General features: G+C 43.3%; 1 protein-coding gene across 8 annotated transcripts in view; it reads right to left on the bottom strand.

Annotated features, from left to right (window-relative positions):
• LRRC7 (leucine rich repeat containing 7) overlaps positions 1-16,887 on the bottom strand; it is a 161,307-nt gene that overhangs the window by 90,265 nt on the left and 54,155 nt on the right. For all 8 annotated transcript variants that reach the window (XR_004389942.1, XR_003992540.1, XM_030494089.1 and 5 more), the window contains exon 2: positions 2,131-2,333. Coding sequence is in view for 6 of the 8 variants with exons in the window: in XM_030494089.1 (XP_030349949.1) it covers positions 2,131-2,333 (203 nt within the window). In the remaining 2 variants the exon portion in view is untranslated. The remainder of the gene's footprint in view (positions 1-2,130; positions 2,334-16,887) is intronic.

Here is a 16,887-nt window from a genome sequence, read left to right as displayed (position 1 = left end):
CTCGGATAGATCAGGACTTAATGGAGTTTTTACTGGTGCTGTTTTCATTCAATTTTTAAACACGATCAAGCGTTCTGATAATAAGGAATTTCAAAGGAATATTGTAACTTCAGAGGCCCCAAAGTTTTGGTAAATAACAGAAAATTGACCAAACAGATTTCCTCTGGAAGAAGTGACTTGAATTCACATTTAGAGAGAGGAAAGTTCTGCCTATGGTAGATCACGACATGTAATAGGACAGTTAATGTAAGTCATATTGTGCCTTTTTAAGGAAAACACTGAATTTCCTCTCCTAGCACATTAACTCAATAGTGAAAAAGAGTTCGGAGACATGCAGCAAAAAGATCTGAAGCAGAAAATTTGATAAAGAAATTATTTGAACTGTTTAATTCATGGTCAGGATTAATAACAGCTTAAGACAAAATATTATGAATGGTGATAAGAAAGCAAATTAACACGGTCATTAGTCGACTCTTAGACAAGGCCAAGACTATGTCAAATGATGCATTTACTCCAGAGGACTTCTTCAATCCATAGTATTTGCTTCAAAATGCTATTTATAGCAAAGAAAAATGAGAAAAGAGAGGTGCCAAAATAGAGTCCTATACATTTGGATCTCCCCAAGGTATGTATTCATGTGCTGTTGTGTTGCACAAACCACCAGTACAAAGGACATGATACCATGATGCAACATGAAGGTTTCATTTCTATTGTGACAGGAACACCTACCACCTTCACCCCAGTGTTACAGTTTTGGACCCCTTCCCTTTGGGCCCTCAGCTTTGCCATACGGAGTTACAGCATATTGCTCTGGTTCCGTGCCCTGATGTACTTGTCTTCCTTTATGCACAGCCATTTAGTTTGAATGCTGTGGTCTGTGTACTTTCAGGAGACCCAAAACAAATATACCCCAAATCCCTGGCTAAATTCAACACTTCATATATTCTTCAGTCTGATTCTTCAGTAGCACGATTAAAATATGCAAGGTTAACAATAGATTATTCTTAAGAGAAATAGTCCTCATTGTGGTGGAGACCATTTTACTCCCATTTTATACTTATGGTGACAGAGAAAATACCTGGTTCTCTGCTGTCCTTTCTAGGAGCAGGAGAGATGAAGCAGCTCTCCATGTCTTTTGTCTGTGACCCTTAGAAGATTGCAGCTACCCTGTCTTACCATCTGTAAGGAATTTCTTGATGGAGTGAGCAATCTTAAATGAACCATCATATCCGAATAAAGGAACTCCATGTAATGGAAAAAAGATATTTTCTACATTTGTAGATAGAATTTAGATAAAGCCTCTTTGCAGCCTACGTAAGAAATACGTTGAGAGATGCTGAAGAATGGATTACAGTGGAACAATGTTTAATTAAAGACTTGTAACCACCTTTCAGTACTGCTGAGAAAAATTCAATTAAGGAATGGATTACATTACTTCATGCTTCATTATGTAGCTTGCACCTACTAGTAATTGATTTTCCTCTACCTTGCCCTCTTTTGTTTCCACAACACTGAAGTTACAGTAACTTTTAATTCCTCATAGTAAACATTAATCAGCAAAAGAGCAGATTCCAAGATTCCATAAAAGAAGTTTTGCACAGGAAGGATTATTTAAGTAATCTCATTGCAGAACCTCCTTTGCAGTTATAACACCACCAGTCACTGGCATTCCTCCCACAAGGATAAAGGGCTTATCCTGATGAGGAAATTGCTTTTAAATGCAGTGCTACAGAGGATCCAAATGTGAGATCAGCACACGCTGGTCGAGGTATGGAATGCCACACTAATTACTTGCAGTGCAGAAAGTCCTTCTTCTGAACAACTGTTAACTCCCCATGTTAAGACTCCACTGGCTGCTCCCTGTTTTAGTGCTCTGAAGCGAGGAGGAGGAGGTGGCCCCACTCCTCCCCATGCAGCACCACCTCCAAGGTCGCTGCCTCAGCTGTTTGGGCTCTTCAGAGAGGGCAGAAAAAGCCTTCTAAACAGAACTGAATCTCAAGTAACCATGACTTCCAAAGCAAGCAGATCTGCTGGCCAAGGGCAAGCCCCACCTCCAAGCTGAAGCACGTGCTGCACACACATTTAAGCACACAACTTTGCCATCTGCACTGCAGGCACAACACCCATTACCTTAGGTAGCTCTTCAATTTGATTGGCATCTAGGTAAAGCTCCTCTAGTGTCCGTTCAAAGCTGAACACCTCCTTTGGCACCTGCTGTAGACCACAGTGAGAGTAATCCAACACCGAGACGATTTCTTCTTCCCCACGGAAACACCGGCAGGGCACGAGGCGGCCGATGATCTTCCTTTTGGTTGTCATCTCCAAGCAGCATACTGAAGGAAAAGGAGAAAAACATTTTTCTGAAACTATACACGTTTTGAGGACTATTTCTTTAAAATTACTATCAAGATTGCAGTCCATTAAATACAGTTCTTCCTGAGGGATACCTGTAGTCTGCATTTCTTATTCTACATTTCTGCAACACATGAAAAAGTGAGATTTGCCAGAGTAATCACAACAAGCAAACTCAACACATCACCTGTCCCCATACACTGGGACAGCAGGGAATATGCCAAGCCCATCCACAACTGTTGCTTCCTTCAATGATGAAAATTAAGTGTGTAAATCCGACACATATGAAGATACATCCAATATGTATGAACAAGGTCCTGCACTTTGCTCGGGCAATCCCCAGCACAAACACAGGCTGGGGGATACTGGGTGAAGCAGCCCTGAGGAGACGGACTAGGGGTGTTGGGTGAGGAGAAGCTCCCCATGACCCAGCTTCAGTGTGCGCTTCAGCCCAGAACCCCCCCGTGTGCTGGGCTGCACCCCCAGAGCGTGAGCAGCAGCTCAGGGAGGGGATCCTGCCCCTCTGCTGCGCTCTGGGGAGACCCCCCCTGCAGTCCTGATCCAGCTCTGGGGCAACAGCACAAGAGGGACGTGGAGCTGCTGGAGCGAGGCCAGAGGAGGCCCCGGAGCTGCTGCGAGGGCTGGAGCAGCTCTGCTCTGGAGACTCTTTTCAACCACACAACTAAAGAAAAGGATATGAAAACTGAATTGGCTACAAAACTAGAACAAAAGTAACCCAAACCCAGACAGTTTATCTGTCATTCCTGCTTCTCTTGTATCACCTTAGTGTGTTGATAACTCAGATAAGGGACAAGCAGAAATGCTACTAGTTTTTCTGCAGTAAAATGAACACCTGGGAAGCATCAGCACAGGCTGTTCCCTACAACCTCTAATCCAGGTGCCAAGTTCTGCTGGACCTGCCTTACGCACAGTTTGCACGAACGCCCCTAACTCACATGAGTAACAGTTTACATAAGTGTATCTCACTATTTTCCACTGGAATAAAAACACCTTAAGAGTATGCTCAAAAACGAGGTTTTATACACGTCAAACAGCCTCTTAGTCAGGAATAGATATTGACATTTTCAGAAGTTATTTTAACATGATTATAGATAAAACAGGCTGTTCTGAAGCATATTACCACAAAGCCAGGAAGGGCTAAACCTTCAGCTCCAATTTTCTAAACCACTGACAAGGTTTTGAGTTACATTTACATGCACAAAATCAGCCCAAGCAAAGCAAACTAAAGCTCGTCAGGATGCCAACAGATAATTCATATTGCTTAAGCCATTATTTATCCAAAATGTAAGATAAATAAATAATTTAATTGGTCAGATAACGCTCTATGCATGCATCTCTGACTTTTTTACCATGTAATCCACCGATATTTTGGAGGTAAATAAAATACTCAACAGTTTCATTTCCATGTTTCGGTTTTCTTAGCGCCTACCTACTATAACCCCAATGGGATGAGCACACAAACACTGTCAGAACAAATACTGAGTGTTCATGTTCTCAAGAAGACAAATGCTGGGATGTTGAAAGGAACAACAGTGAACCCGAGTGCAGCTGGTTTTCACCCGGCAGTGCCAAGGACAGGCTTTCTGCTGCCTCATGTTGGCTTAAGGGCAAAGCTTAAAGCAGAGAAAAGGAGGGAGGAATTCTGTAATTCAGCTTGAGCAGCCACCAAGGTTGGGGGTCTAACATGAAAGTTGTACCTTAACCACAGTCAGCCGACGCAGTGAGAACACCTGCATAACACATGTAATAAACCTCTAAAGATGTAAAACCAGAACACTCACAGGTATGGAAAAAGCAGCAATTCCTTTACCGGCACTAAATTACAAATCCTAAAAGCTTTCTTTCAGTTCATGGTATAGACACTGCAGAACACAGCAGTCACACAGGTAAGATTTAAGGATGCCACACACCACTCAAATTCACTGTGAGCTTTGATTTTAAGTGTTCTTCCCATTCCATTACCCCAGGAGCACTCGATCACCAGTCAGGTTTCACACCCAGCACTGTGGCTGGACCTGGGTCCTTGATCAGCACTCAAAATCCCCTGTGCTAAAGAAATGTCTATTTTAACATTACCCCTAATTTTCTGCTGGAAATAAGGCTACTGCCTTTTCAGCTCCCATCTGTTGCTCCATTTCAAACACATTTGGGAGGAAATGACTTTTATCATCTTCTCAACTTCCAAATATGTTGCCTTTGTCACTTTCTATTTAAGGCAAAGCCCCAAAGCTCTGCTCCAAAGCAAGTCCAGCAGGGAACGGCCCATCACATCAGAAGTGCTCCTGGTTCCCTCTCACATCAAAGGTTTTGATATTTGCCGTGTTATCTGCTCTCTCCAACTCTTTTGCACTGTGCCTGCTCCTATCACCACAGCACATCACGTGCAATCAGCTCTCCCCGTCTCAGAAAGTCTGTGTTTGGATGTTGAAAGTGGCTTTGGCCATCGCCACTTGAAGTTATCCACCTTGCATCATGTTCTACTTGATTTCAGGACCACCTGAGTCACAGCCACTGCTGGCTTCAGCAAACCTTCAGGGGAAGTAGCAGGGGCAGGAGGCGGAGCAGGGACAAGAGGAAAGCTGTCACCATCACAAGGCTGCTGAAGGGAACCTGGAGAAAGGGTGTTCCCTGGGTTCCCTGGCTGGGATGCCCAGCTAAGGCTGCCTGACCAGTCTCCCCTTCCCGAGGGAGCACCCCAGTGTCTTGCAGGGTGCTGTTCCTTCACGAAATGCCTTGGGGAAGGCAGCACAAACCCCCCATGGCCTCTCCACCTCTCCAGTACTTCCAGAATCCAAGCAGAGGCTGGAGGAGGTGCAGCCCAAACAGCTCCCTGGAGTGGCCAAGGTGGAACCAGATGAGAACTGTCAAAGCTCTGGTCACAGAACACGCTCTGCACAAGCCAAATGAAGTCACCTGCCAAGCTGCACGGCTTCTCCATCAAGCACAGGAACCAGCACCTGCAACTGCCTATCTCAAACCTTGACACGATAAAAATAAATGCCCTTGGAATATCAAATTATTTGTAGCTTCTCAAACCATTTAAAGATAATGAACAACTGAGCAGTGACAGGTACTTCACAAACTCCTCACAACGTGCTTCCCACAGGCATTACAAAGCACTTGGTTCTGCATTATTCTCCTCTACTGTAGGCACAGAGGCAGAGCAAACCCCACGCTTCATTTCAATAGAAACCCAGAGCAGTAACAGTGTAATGGAGCAGCCAGAAAGTGTGCAAATAGTGAAGAGGCAGAACTGCACCAAACCCAGCAGTTTCAACAGGACTGTTTTCTTTTGCTTATGCAAACACAAGTGTTCCCATTACTGCAGTTTATAAAAATATCTGTAATTTCTTATTCAAAAGTGTTTTAAAAATTAGAGAGAATAAACTGCAGAGGATAAGCAAAGGGGATTTAATGACTTTGCCTTCCTCAAAAGCTACAGTAAGACCCAATTGTCAGGATAAAAGAGGTTGGTGGGGTTAACTGGTCATCTAATGGAAACATCCTCTTCAGGGAAAAACCAAACCAAAACCAAAGCAGAAGCTGTATTTAGGAAAAGATCAGGGCTGGAATAAGGCACTTGGACCTGAATTGTGGTGCATTGCTAAGATTTGTGAGAAAAACAAGTATGAAGTAACTCTGCTACAGAAACTGCTGCTTATACAAAATAGTTGCTGGAAGAAAGGTCATGGGGAAGGATGAACTTCAATGTGCGTGGGTAAGCAGTTGGTTTGCATGTGTCCATAGTCTCCTTTTTAATTACAAAGGGTAAATAATGAAGCAAACAAGCAAAAATGCTGAAAAACCTGTAAGAAAGTCCCTGTGGATTTATACTGTCCTTTGCAATCACCTCACAAAGCACCAGTACAGAATTAAAGGACTGTGGTACCAGGGAAAGGAGCACAATTTCATGCCCTGTGGGCTAATGGTAATTAAGCCCTTTATTAATCTCAGTGTTATTAATTCCTACCCTGCACTAATTCCAGCTTTGGTGATTACACTTTGCTTACCTACATTTTACTCCTTCATAAATTTTGCAAAGCTTTCCTTTTGTTCTAATGGTCCCTCATTGTAAGAGGATTGCTACTTGGGAGCAAAATTTAAGTCCAAGTCAACAGAAAACCAAGCTCCCCACTTTGGGAGGCTGAGTCATCATATGCATTGCTGCTTTATAGAATTCCTTAATCCCTGTAAGGGATAAAGTCTTCCCACTTCCCCATAGAAACACAAGTGCTTAGTGCTTTTCCCCATTCAAACTAGTGAACTGTAATTCTCCATAGCTGAGAGGTTACTGCTCACCATGTGTCACTTGCTGCACATTACAACTATAGAATCATTGAGCCATGCAACAGCTTGGGTTGAAGGGACCTTAAAGCTCCTCCAGCTCCAACCCCTGCCACAGGCAGGGACACCTTCCACTAGAGCAGGTTGCTCCAAGCCCCTGTGTCCAACCTGGCCTTGAACACTGCCAGGGATGGGGCAGCCACAGCTTCTCTGGGAAAAGTCTGTGCCAGCGCCTCAGCACCCTCACAGGGAAGAGCTTCTGCCTCAGAGCTCATCTCAGTCTCCCCTCTGGCAGGTTAAAGCCATTCCCCTTGGCCTGTCCCTACAGGCCCTTGTCCAAAGCCCCTCTCCAGGTTTCTTGTCTCTACAGTTTCTCTGCCACAGCCAAAATGAAGACATTTCAGGTTGTCTTTTCAATCTCACACGTAAGAACACTACACTCTCCAGACTTACCAGACCACACAGAGATGCTCAGCACCTCGCAGAGCTGTACAGACCATCCTGCAAAGGCAGTGGGAACTGGTGGGGGTTTTCAGAAGCAAAAGAAAGAGGATGAAGTTTATTACTGTCTTAATTCATTCTCTACAACTGCATTCATACCAAACCATGATGTGCCATTTTGCAACAATTCAGAAAACAAAATGAAACACAAACACAAAAATTTCCCCCACAAAAGCTTAAAAATGTTGTGACCTGTTTTCTGAATGCTTTTTAAAGAATATATTTTCTTGAATGAGATTAAGAACCTATGAAAGAAGCATAAATATAAACTGCTGTTTATCAGCTTCATGCAAGCATCTCATTATCATCAGCTGCAGTTCATTCTCTTATAAAGAAAACCCTTAATCTAAGAAAAACAGTTGTTTTATGGAAATTAATTACAATAAAATCTAATCTCTTCTCAATTAATGGCTCTTTTGTGCAGGAAAACCACTAATCCTGTTTCTCAGAAAGCACGAGAAGACGCTCTCCTCACCTCTTCAGAAGACGGAGGCAGACAATTGCTGTGCTGCTCACAGAGCTCTGGTTTAAAGATGGAATGAAACAGCTCAACAAAACTCCAAGTCTCTTTAAATAATAGGAGATGCAGCAATTTATTTTTCAAGATAGAAGAATTTATTTTTCCATCTCAGAAGCTTTTTCTCTCCAACAGATCTACACATGATCAGATATTGCCATTTTCCTTTTCCCCTCACAAAGTAATTAAAAATTTGCTTTAAACCCCACAAGAAATGCCATATCTCCCTGAAAATATTCTTATCTAATCGGTTTAGTTTTATCCTAAAATGTGCAAAGTGTTATCTCCAATGCGCTCTACTTTTCCATTAGCAGTGTTAAAAAGCCAGTAGGAACAAGTAGGAAGTGGCAATTATTGGGCAAGGAACTTGAAGGAGTTGTAACATAAGAACTGGTTTCAAAGAGCCTTTGGAATCCACTTGATCTCTTGTTGAAAGCACATTTAAAATAACAGCTCCCAAATGCCCTATTTGAAAGATGTGGCTGTAATTATGAAGTCAATTCTGATAATCATCTTGGACCTGCAGAACTTCAAAGGCATTTATCTATAGACATGCTAAAAAAAACCACCAAAACCCCAAACACCAAAAATACAGGGTAGAAAACACTGGTAAGACCATTAAAAATAGCTTTGTGATTCATAGCTTTGGTTTGTATCAGGCTCACTGGCTCGTATCAAGCATGACAAGAATCATTCTGTTTCCACAAGGAAATCAGCTTCTAAAATCATAGAATCCTGTAATGGTTTGGGTGGAAGGGACCCTAAAGCTCATCCAGTTCCAACCCCCTGCCGTGGATATGACGGGATTCTATGCAGCTCTTCTTTAAAAGGATTTTTATCCCACTCTATAGCTAGGGTTGACCAGCTTCCTGCAGCCTTTATCCCAGTCTCCAGCCACAAGTTCCTTGGGATCACTGCATGCCAATATGCCGAGCACCACGGAGCTGCTGCCCTGCGTCACCTGGTCCTCCAGGCCTTGGAAGTCCTCACTGGAACCAAATTACTTTAAATCATTGAAGGCAATTTCAATTCTTAGAAGCAAGCAGTGGCTTTCTGACACCTTCTTCTCAAGTGTCAAGTAGATACATGAAGAAAAGAGGTAGTTAAAGTATTAATGTAAAACTCCAGAATGTGCCTCTCCATATTGGCAGGAAAAATCAGCTTCTGGTTTTCTGTTTTTCACTATAGATTAATTATTGATTTAATTTTTCTACCAACTAAGTTTTCAGTGTAACACTTCATTAAATTATTCTCATATCAGGGAGGTCTTAGCTCCCCGTTGCACTGCCATCAGTGTCAACGGTGTGAGTCAAGATTCAAACAGCAAGAGAAACAACAGGTAGTAAGTGCTGTAGGACCAGGCTGTGTTGTCTGACAAGGTATCAAACATAAAACAGTTCATACAAAAGAAACTTCATCCATAAAGCTGCAAGAAATTGCAAAATTTGAGTGATCTGTAGTGCTAGAAAGTCATGGAGAGATCCTGAAAATAAAGGACTTGGAAGTGAATGAGAGCATTGCAAGGCTGAAGTGAGTAATAACAGTAACATTTGCCAGAGGGTTCAGAAAATATTCATTATATCCAGAGCAGTAGACAATTTGCTTGGCTGATTTCTTTGTCATACATCACAGAGAAGTGATGATTTTTCTGTTCCTTTTTCCTTTCTGTTATTATCAGCAGAATCAACAACATTAATATGCTAATCTGTTGGCTCTTTGCAGTGAGTTATAGTATTGAGCTTAGGAATCACACTACATCAATCACTAAACACATCACAGTTCACAGTGTCCCCTTCTAGCTCTCCCAGAGGTCCTTCACCACTCCAGAGACCATGTGAGGGCAGTGCCAGCCTGGACCCTTCAGGTACCATTTCTTTTCCTGATGCCAATCCCTTCTTGAACCATAGAGTAATCCAAGCAAGAAGATCATGCTCTGGGATGCCACCAAACCCACTTCCATGCCCTAGTGATGCTCCTGCCATCACACCAACGTAACGCCTCCCCACAAGCCAGCCCGTGGCTACTTGGAGGTGGCTGCACTTGCCAAACTCACTTGTCTCTGGAGTTCCAGCCCCTTCTGCTACCAGGATTTGTAAGTTTGTTCCCTTCTGATGGTGTAAGCAGGATTTGAGAGAAAGAAAACTTACACCATAGAATGGTTTGTGTTGGAAAGGACCTTAAGCTCATCCAGTTCCAACCCCCTGCCACGGGCAGGGACACCTTCCACTAGAGCAGGTTGCTCCAAGCCCCTGTGTCCAACCTGGCCTTGAACACTGCCAGGGATGGGGCAGCCACAGCTTCTCTGGGCACCCTGTGCCAGCGCCTCAGCACCCTCACGGGGAAGAGCTTCTGCCTCAGAGCTCATCTCAATCTCCCCTCTGGCAGGTTAAAGCCATTCCCCTTGTCCTGTCCCTACAGGCCCTTGTCCAAAGCCCCTCTCCAGGTTTCTTGCTATTTCATTTGCTTAGTTGCTCTTTGTTAGTATTAGTTATGAGCTCTTAAAGGCGAACCAAAGGAAGGACTGTGGGTTACTCTGTTCTTTATCCAACATTTCTGCTAAAGAGGGGATCTTTCCACACAGGGAAAGGAAAAAAGAAAAAGACAAAAAAAAGAGCAACTTAGTCTTTGCACTTCAATACATCAGTGATAACAGTCCTATGCAGGAATGGAAGAAAAACAGGGGCAATATTAGAAGAGTTACAGGGGGAAAGAGCTGCAAAAGCAAGGCTCTGAGGAGCGTGCTATGGAATTCCAGAGCAGGGCTCCACTCTGCAGACCCCTGCCTCTGCTGGGGGCTGGCCAGGGAGAACAGCTTCAGAAAACAAGGTGAAACTTCAGTGCCTTCCCATTAGGGTAACACTCTTCACAAGGTTCCAATGAGCAGATCTCTCTCCTTTTGATCTCATTTTCTCCATTGGAAGTCATGATATATTTTGTTAAGTTACAGTTTTACTCACCCTGTTCAGCAGCAAGAAGCAGATTCGACTGAAATTTCAATCTTGAGGCAGGTGCAGGAGTTGGGCACATCACTTTTATATTCCAACTGGTAACTCAAAGTTAGGGTTTGAGATATGCAGTTTGTATAAGCCAACTGGAATAGTTTTCATTCATCTTCCTGAACAGATTAAGAAACTGGTTCTAAAGGTGAAGTCAGAACAGGGGAATTTGTCTTATCAAACCAAGGAGTGTGAAATATTACCTGAATTATTTTCCTGCACAGAAATGCCACGATAGCCACCACATCTCACCCAGAAAGGCCACTTAATGCGTGACAATTGAATTCTCTTCATTACATTCCCATTATAACATTCTCGATTCAAGTTCATATTTAGATTTGGCTAATCCCAAAATAAAATAACCAAGCATGAATGATAAGGCTGCAGCTTCACCTTTTGTCTCTTGTGAATATTAACGACACAGTTTCTCTGGCATTGCTACACAGGCTGCGATGTTACTCCTGACTTGATTCCTGCATCCTGCTCTCCCTAAAGAGAGTTTTTGCTTAACCTTCAGGAAAACTCCAGTTTTGTTTAGTTTCTTTTTATACAATAATTGACAGAATTCCAATAATGCGTTGCATATTAATAGCACATCCTGAAAATTAAGAATTATGTTCTTCCGTGCCTTTGATGGCCCAACCTGCAGGCATTGGAGTAGGAGAGAATCCCAATACACTAAGACAAGAAACAGCCTTTGGAAAGTGGGTTTTCTGGAAACTGGGAAATTTACATTTTAACTTAGATCTTTGATGTGTTTCAGCTTTTACTTGAAGTAATCCTTCAGTTGAAAAGATTATCTGGTATGGAATTGCGTATGAAATACAGCTAACTTCTTGCTTTATGGTGTAATGGATTTTGTTGCCCACATGATGGCTGGAACTGCAATCCAAAGGAACAGGTTAGAGAACATCATTTACCTGGTAAAGACATCAACCAAACAAACTGGCATTTGAATATGAGCTGTATAAGTTTCATTAAGCCTGGTTCCTTCCTCAGAGCGCACAGGATCATACAGAATGGCCAATTACTTTTCAGTGCTTTACATCACAACCCGTCTGCATTATTCCTGACATACTCATCAGCTTAGCAGGAGCTTACTACAGGGAAACTGTAGGCATTGTGCTGAGTGTGCAGGATGAAACTTCCAGAGATGATAATGTGCAACTGCAAACTGCAGCTAGAAAGGGAAGTTTTAATTAAAAGTGACAGCTACAACTCACACCAAAAGCTGATCTTCTGAAAGAACCAGGCAGAGATGCATGGGGACACGGGACCTTTCTCTTGCTTCCCATTACTACTTCCTTGCTCAGCACAAGTCTGATGCAGTCCCAATGGAGCAGGTATGGCTGAAGCCCAGCACAGAAGAAGATGAAGTTCATTTTCAACATGCCCTATTTGATCACACTTGTATTTCCATAACAGGGTTACACCTGAAATACATACAATAAACTGCCTGGAAATGGGTGTTGCTCACTCGCGATGGGAAACAGCCACATCCCGCCACAAACCCTTTTCCTTTTGAAAAATAGAACTTTTTTTAATCATGAAAACAACCCCCAGTTATGATTCCATGTGAGGTTATTTGCCAACCTCCTCCACCACTCAAAATCTACCCTGAGACAGCTTCTAGCTCTTCAGGTCGCCACTCCTGTGAATATTCCTACTATTCCTTGTACTTTTCATGAGGTCCAATCTAGCCCCCAGCCCCCAGGACTGCATCTATGCTCCAGGGTGCAGATTATGTCCTAGCTCCCCACCAGAAAGCAGCAGGAAATCTGCTTGTGCACCACCCCACTCCTCCTCATCTGCTGCTTCTTTGCTTGCACCAAAGAGAACTGGGCCACATGGACAGAAACTGAGCAATGTGGCAGGACTGCAGATCCCTTCCCTCACACTGACCATCTCAGAGACCAGCTCGGCATGCATGCCATGCCACATTACAGCACTGGCAGGCAGCTCTGGGCTTCTCTCTTCCTCTTCATGATGATCCCAGCCACCTTCTCTTGACCTGTTATCAAACTGTTCCTCTTGGAACAGCCCCCAAGAGACATTTTCTTTTCTGTCAGCAGCCACATTATTGCCAGATCCATCCAAAGCCTTTTTTGATCCCTGACTGTCACCTCCACCACACTCTGCCTGTATAGGAAGTCTTTTGACATCACCTCACCATCACCTAGTTCAACTCTTCCACTTCCCACTGCCTCAAGTGTCAGAAATACTGCTTACTCTCCAACCTCTGCTGCCCACTTTCTCTTCTCTTCACCATCTCCTGCTATCCTCCTGTATTTTGCATAACCTACTCCCCAGCAGCCATCTATCTTTTTTAGCCTCTTCTTGCATTCTATTCATCCACCAGCAGCAACTTGCCACCTGCCCCATCTTCTCCTCCCTGAGCTTAATATAGTTCTCTATTCATTCTCCTTCATTCATCCCCTTTTGCCCTTCACATCCCAACCACAGGTCCCACCTCCAAACCCCTCTTCCTGCTCACATCCTCTGTCCTTCACCTCCCCAGCCCCCTCTACCTGGTTTTGAAGTTAAATCCTACCCCAACAATACCTCATCGTCAGGCCGGCTTTCTGCACTGTGCCATTATTCTCTCTTCTATGAGTTCCTACACAAACACCCCAATTCTCCATCTAAACCACACAAACATGTAACTTAGTTCTCACCATTGTTCACTCATAACTAAAAACTCCTCCCCCCCCCTTACCCTTTTTCTATAGATCTTAAGTTTTGCCAAGAAAAATACAAAAACCTTTTACTGTCCATCAGTTCCTCTCTCGCTTCTGTTATTCTATCCTCCTTCCTGGCTCTGGATACAACTCCTGGCTCTGGATACAACTTCTTCTCAGTGCTCCCTATTTGTTTCACCATACTCACTGACGCGGTGCATCCCTGCTGCAACATGCTTGCTTGTACTTTCAGAAATCAGATTATTAAAATGCAAAAGCCTATGTCTGTACAGCAAAATGTCAGCACAAGGGAAAAACATCATTCCCACAAATATCCATGAAAATTGGTTGCTTGAATATGAGAATACAGTTTTACATCTAGTATCTCTGTACATACCTCACTACCCATGAACACACGAGTACATTTCCTCTATATTTCCATGTATACAGCAACTGCCACATTTCTCTGGTGTATTTTTAGCCAGAATCAAGCAATAAAGTCGGAATCCTGCGCTTTCCCCTCAATACCAACTACTTCCATCACCAGCCTTGAGCTGGGAAGTATTAAGCACCCAGACCCTTCATTCAAAGCCTCCCAACTCCAGGGCACTGCATAGTTCATCTGCAGAGTTTAAAATACATTTACACTAAAAAAATTCATTTTGTTTCAGTGCAGAATATATTGTATAATTGCAGAACTGTGAACTCAAGCCCCAGAGCTGCCCAGCCCTACCTCTGCCTTGCTCTGGGTGTAGTGGTATAGAGCTGCTGTGAGTAACTGCATCTTGCACAAGGGAACAGCAGATTTAAGGGCAACGTCAAGACAGCTCCTCTCTTCCCCAAGTAAACGATTGTGCCAGAAGGCCTCAGCTTTATAAATCTGAAAAAAGCCCTACCAGACCTCTTTGTGCTTCAGATGTTCTCACAGAACAATAAACAAGACCTTTGCCTGCCTGACACAAACCCAGCTCCTGTTTCTAGCAATAAATTTAAAATAACAATAAATCGATTCAGCAGTTTGTGGATGTAAACTCCACATCAAAGTCACTGTTACCTGCTCAGAGGAGGCACTCTCAAAACCATAAAATCATAGAATCCCAGACTGGTTTGGGTTGGAAGGGAGCTTAAAGCTCCTCCAGTTCCAACCCCCTGCCACAGGCAGGGACACCTTCCACCAGAGCAGGTTGCTCCAAGCCCCTGTGTCCAACCTGGCCTTGAACACTGCCAGGGATGGGGCAGCCACAGTAGGGGTGCCGTAAGGGCTCATGTCCAATCCACTGTGTTGAAAAACAAGAGAAAGAGAAGCTGCAAAGCCTGCATCAGTGTTTGTGGGGAAGGTATAAGCTGTTGGCACATACTCTCTGCTGGTGAGTTTTCCAGCTCCTGCCTATTCTCCCTACTCTTGCAATGCATAAAGCAATAGTCCTCAGCCATGTTGTGATCATTTTTTGCAGCATACATCATTTTCATGATGATCACAGCCACTGCTGAATGAGAAATGACATCCTTCTAAAATCCACGTGCCAATAACATGCCCGGACACACACCTGCTGACACCCAGCAGCAAGGTCACCTCATCTTTGGCCACGTGGAAGTTCAGGGTGTGGAGCAAGCCTGTCCTTCAGGCTGCTTCTTGGTCAGCATCACCAGAAAGCCACCTCAGTGTGTGATTTACTCCACCCCAAGTCAGGGGTCTGAAATGGATGGGATGAATAAGCCAGGCCATTCAAAAAAGGCCAGTTGAAATGAACTGTAGTTCTAAAGGTTTCCATCAGCAGAGGGCTCTAGAACCACGTTCTCCTCAGTATCGTGTTCCCTCCCATGATTAATCTGTCCCAGTTTTTTTTAGTCAATTAACATGCTGTTCTTATGGTACAAATGTTCTCTAAAAAAATTCTCACAGCTGAGCTGTCAAACACTGAAATTCAGTACATTGGAATGTCAGGTTTTTAACAAAGTCCTGGAGTTTGGAAAGTATAATCACAACTTCAATGCCCAATTATGCAATCTTAGCAATGACTTTCTGAAGAGAATTTCAGCACTCCCATTGTAAAGCGGGATCATCAACCAGAGCTGTGCCAAATTGCTCCACTCCAGAAATACAAGGGCTTGATTCTTAATGAAGGGGTTCATGGGATCATCAGAAATCCCAGGTGTGGAAGTGACAGCTCCGGAAGATTCAAGCACTTGGACCCATTCTTTCCACTCAGCAACAAGGATTTCCTTTGGGACTTTTTTAGTATTTCCCTTGCTCATGCATGCTGTTGTCCGGTGGTCATCATTAAATTGCTAACTATTCCCTCTTACAACGTAAGGTCTTCCCTTGTCTCAGCTTATCTAGTTCAGCAGACATTCTCCAAGGGCTAAGACACCTCGCCTGAGCAAGCACCACCAACACTCAATGTCCAGTGTAACCTCTCACAGCCTGGAACAAGATTAAAAAACTATGGACAAAGAACAAAGCAATATTTTAGCATCCACCCACCTGCTAAATGAAGTCGTAGCTGTATATGAACAGTGATAGCCTTTGGCAGCAACTTAGGAATAGACACACAACTTGCATTGTACAATCTGTGCGGGTGATGAGAGGTCTAGAAAGGAGAGCAAAGCCTGGCCTAGAGGCACGTGCTTGTAAGCCAGAGAGAAGCGAAATATGGAATTTCCCATCCTTGACTGAATTAGCAGAACTCTGGCATTTGAACAGACACACTTTCTGTTCCAGGTATCATTTGGATAGCCACAAGCCAAAGCAAAACCATTACTGAGGTAGGTGCAATGCTAATGCCAAGTTAAACCAAAAAGTTATACCCAGATCCAACTGAATTACAGCTATACCATAATATTCATATGAATATTTGTAAAGGTGTTAAAATATACTCATCCCATTTCAAAATGCTCAAGTTAATTCTTACAGGAGTTGTCAATAACATCATTTCATCTGCTCCGTAATACAACACTCGAGCAGATGCACTTTATAAAGATTTAACTGGTTTTCCTCAACTGCATCAATCTGGTACTTGATCCATCTTCTTCCGTAATCAAACTGAACAATCCCCATTTGTCATTCTCACAGTGCAGGCAAAAGAACTGAGGAGTTTCCTGAAGGTCTTAGAAATTTATCTACAGAGTTTATGATTTCATCAGTTTATTTCAATTTAAATTATCCCAGCAACATTTCTAATGATGACAATCATGTATTGACAAATGTGTCCCCAGGAGCAGGACAGCAGAACCCTGGCGATGATACCTACTCCAGTGTTCTTCTGCATTTGAGATTTTTCTCTTGCTATTGCCTGACTCATCAAACACTCTAATGCTAATTTATATTGAAATATTTATAACATACTCGCAATTTAACAATTGGAAGATGCTTTGTCACTTTTCAGTCTCTATGGATTCTCTTTGTGAGACCTGGAGAAGGCAATGGAAAGGGCCTTTGGAAAACAGTACAGACAAAAACCACGCACTGAATGATGCAACTGAGGGAGCTGGAGAAGAGAAGGCTCTGAGGAGACCTTAGAGCAGCTCCAGTGCCTAA

Source organism: Strigops habroptila, chromosome 8, assembly GCF_004027225.2.
Source record: "Strigops habroptila isolate Jane chromosome 8, bStrHab1.2.pri, whole genome shotgun sequence".
NCBI classification, from domain to species: Eukaryota; Metazoa; Chordata; class Aves; order Psittaciformes; family Psittacidae; genus Strigops; species Strigops habroptila.
Note: the sequence above shows the minus strand (reverse complement) of the source record. Positions and strands in the feature narration are given on the sequence as shown.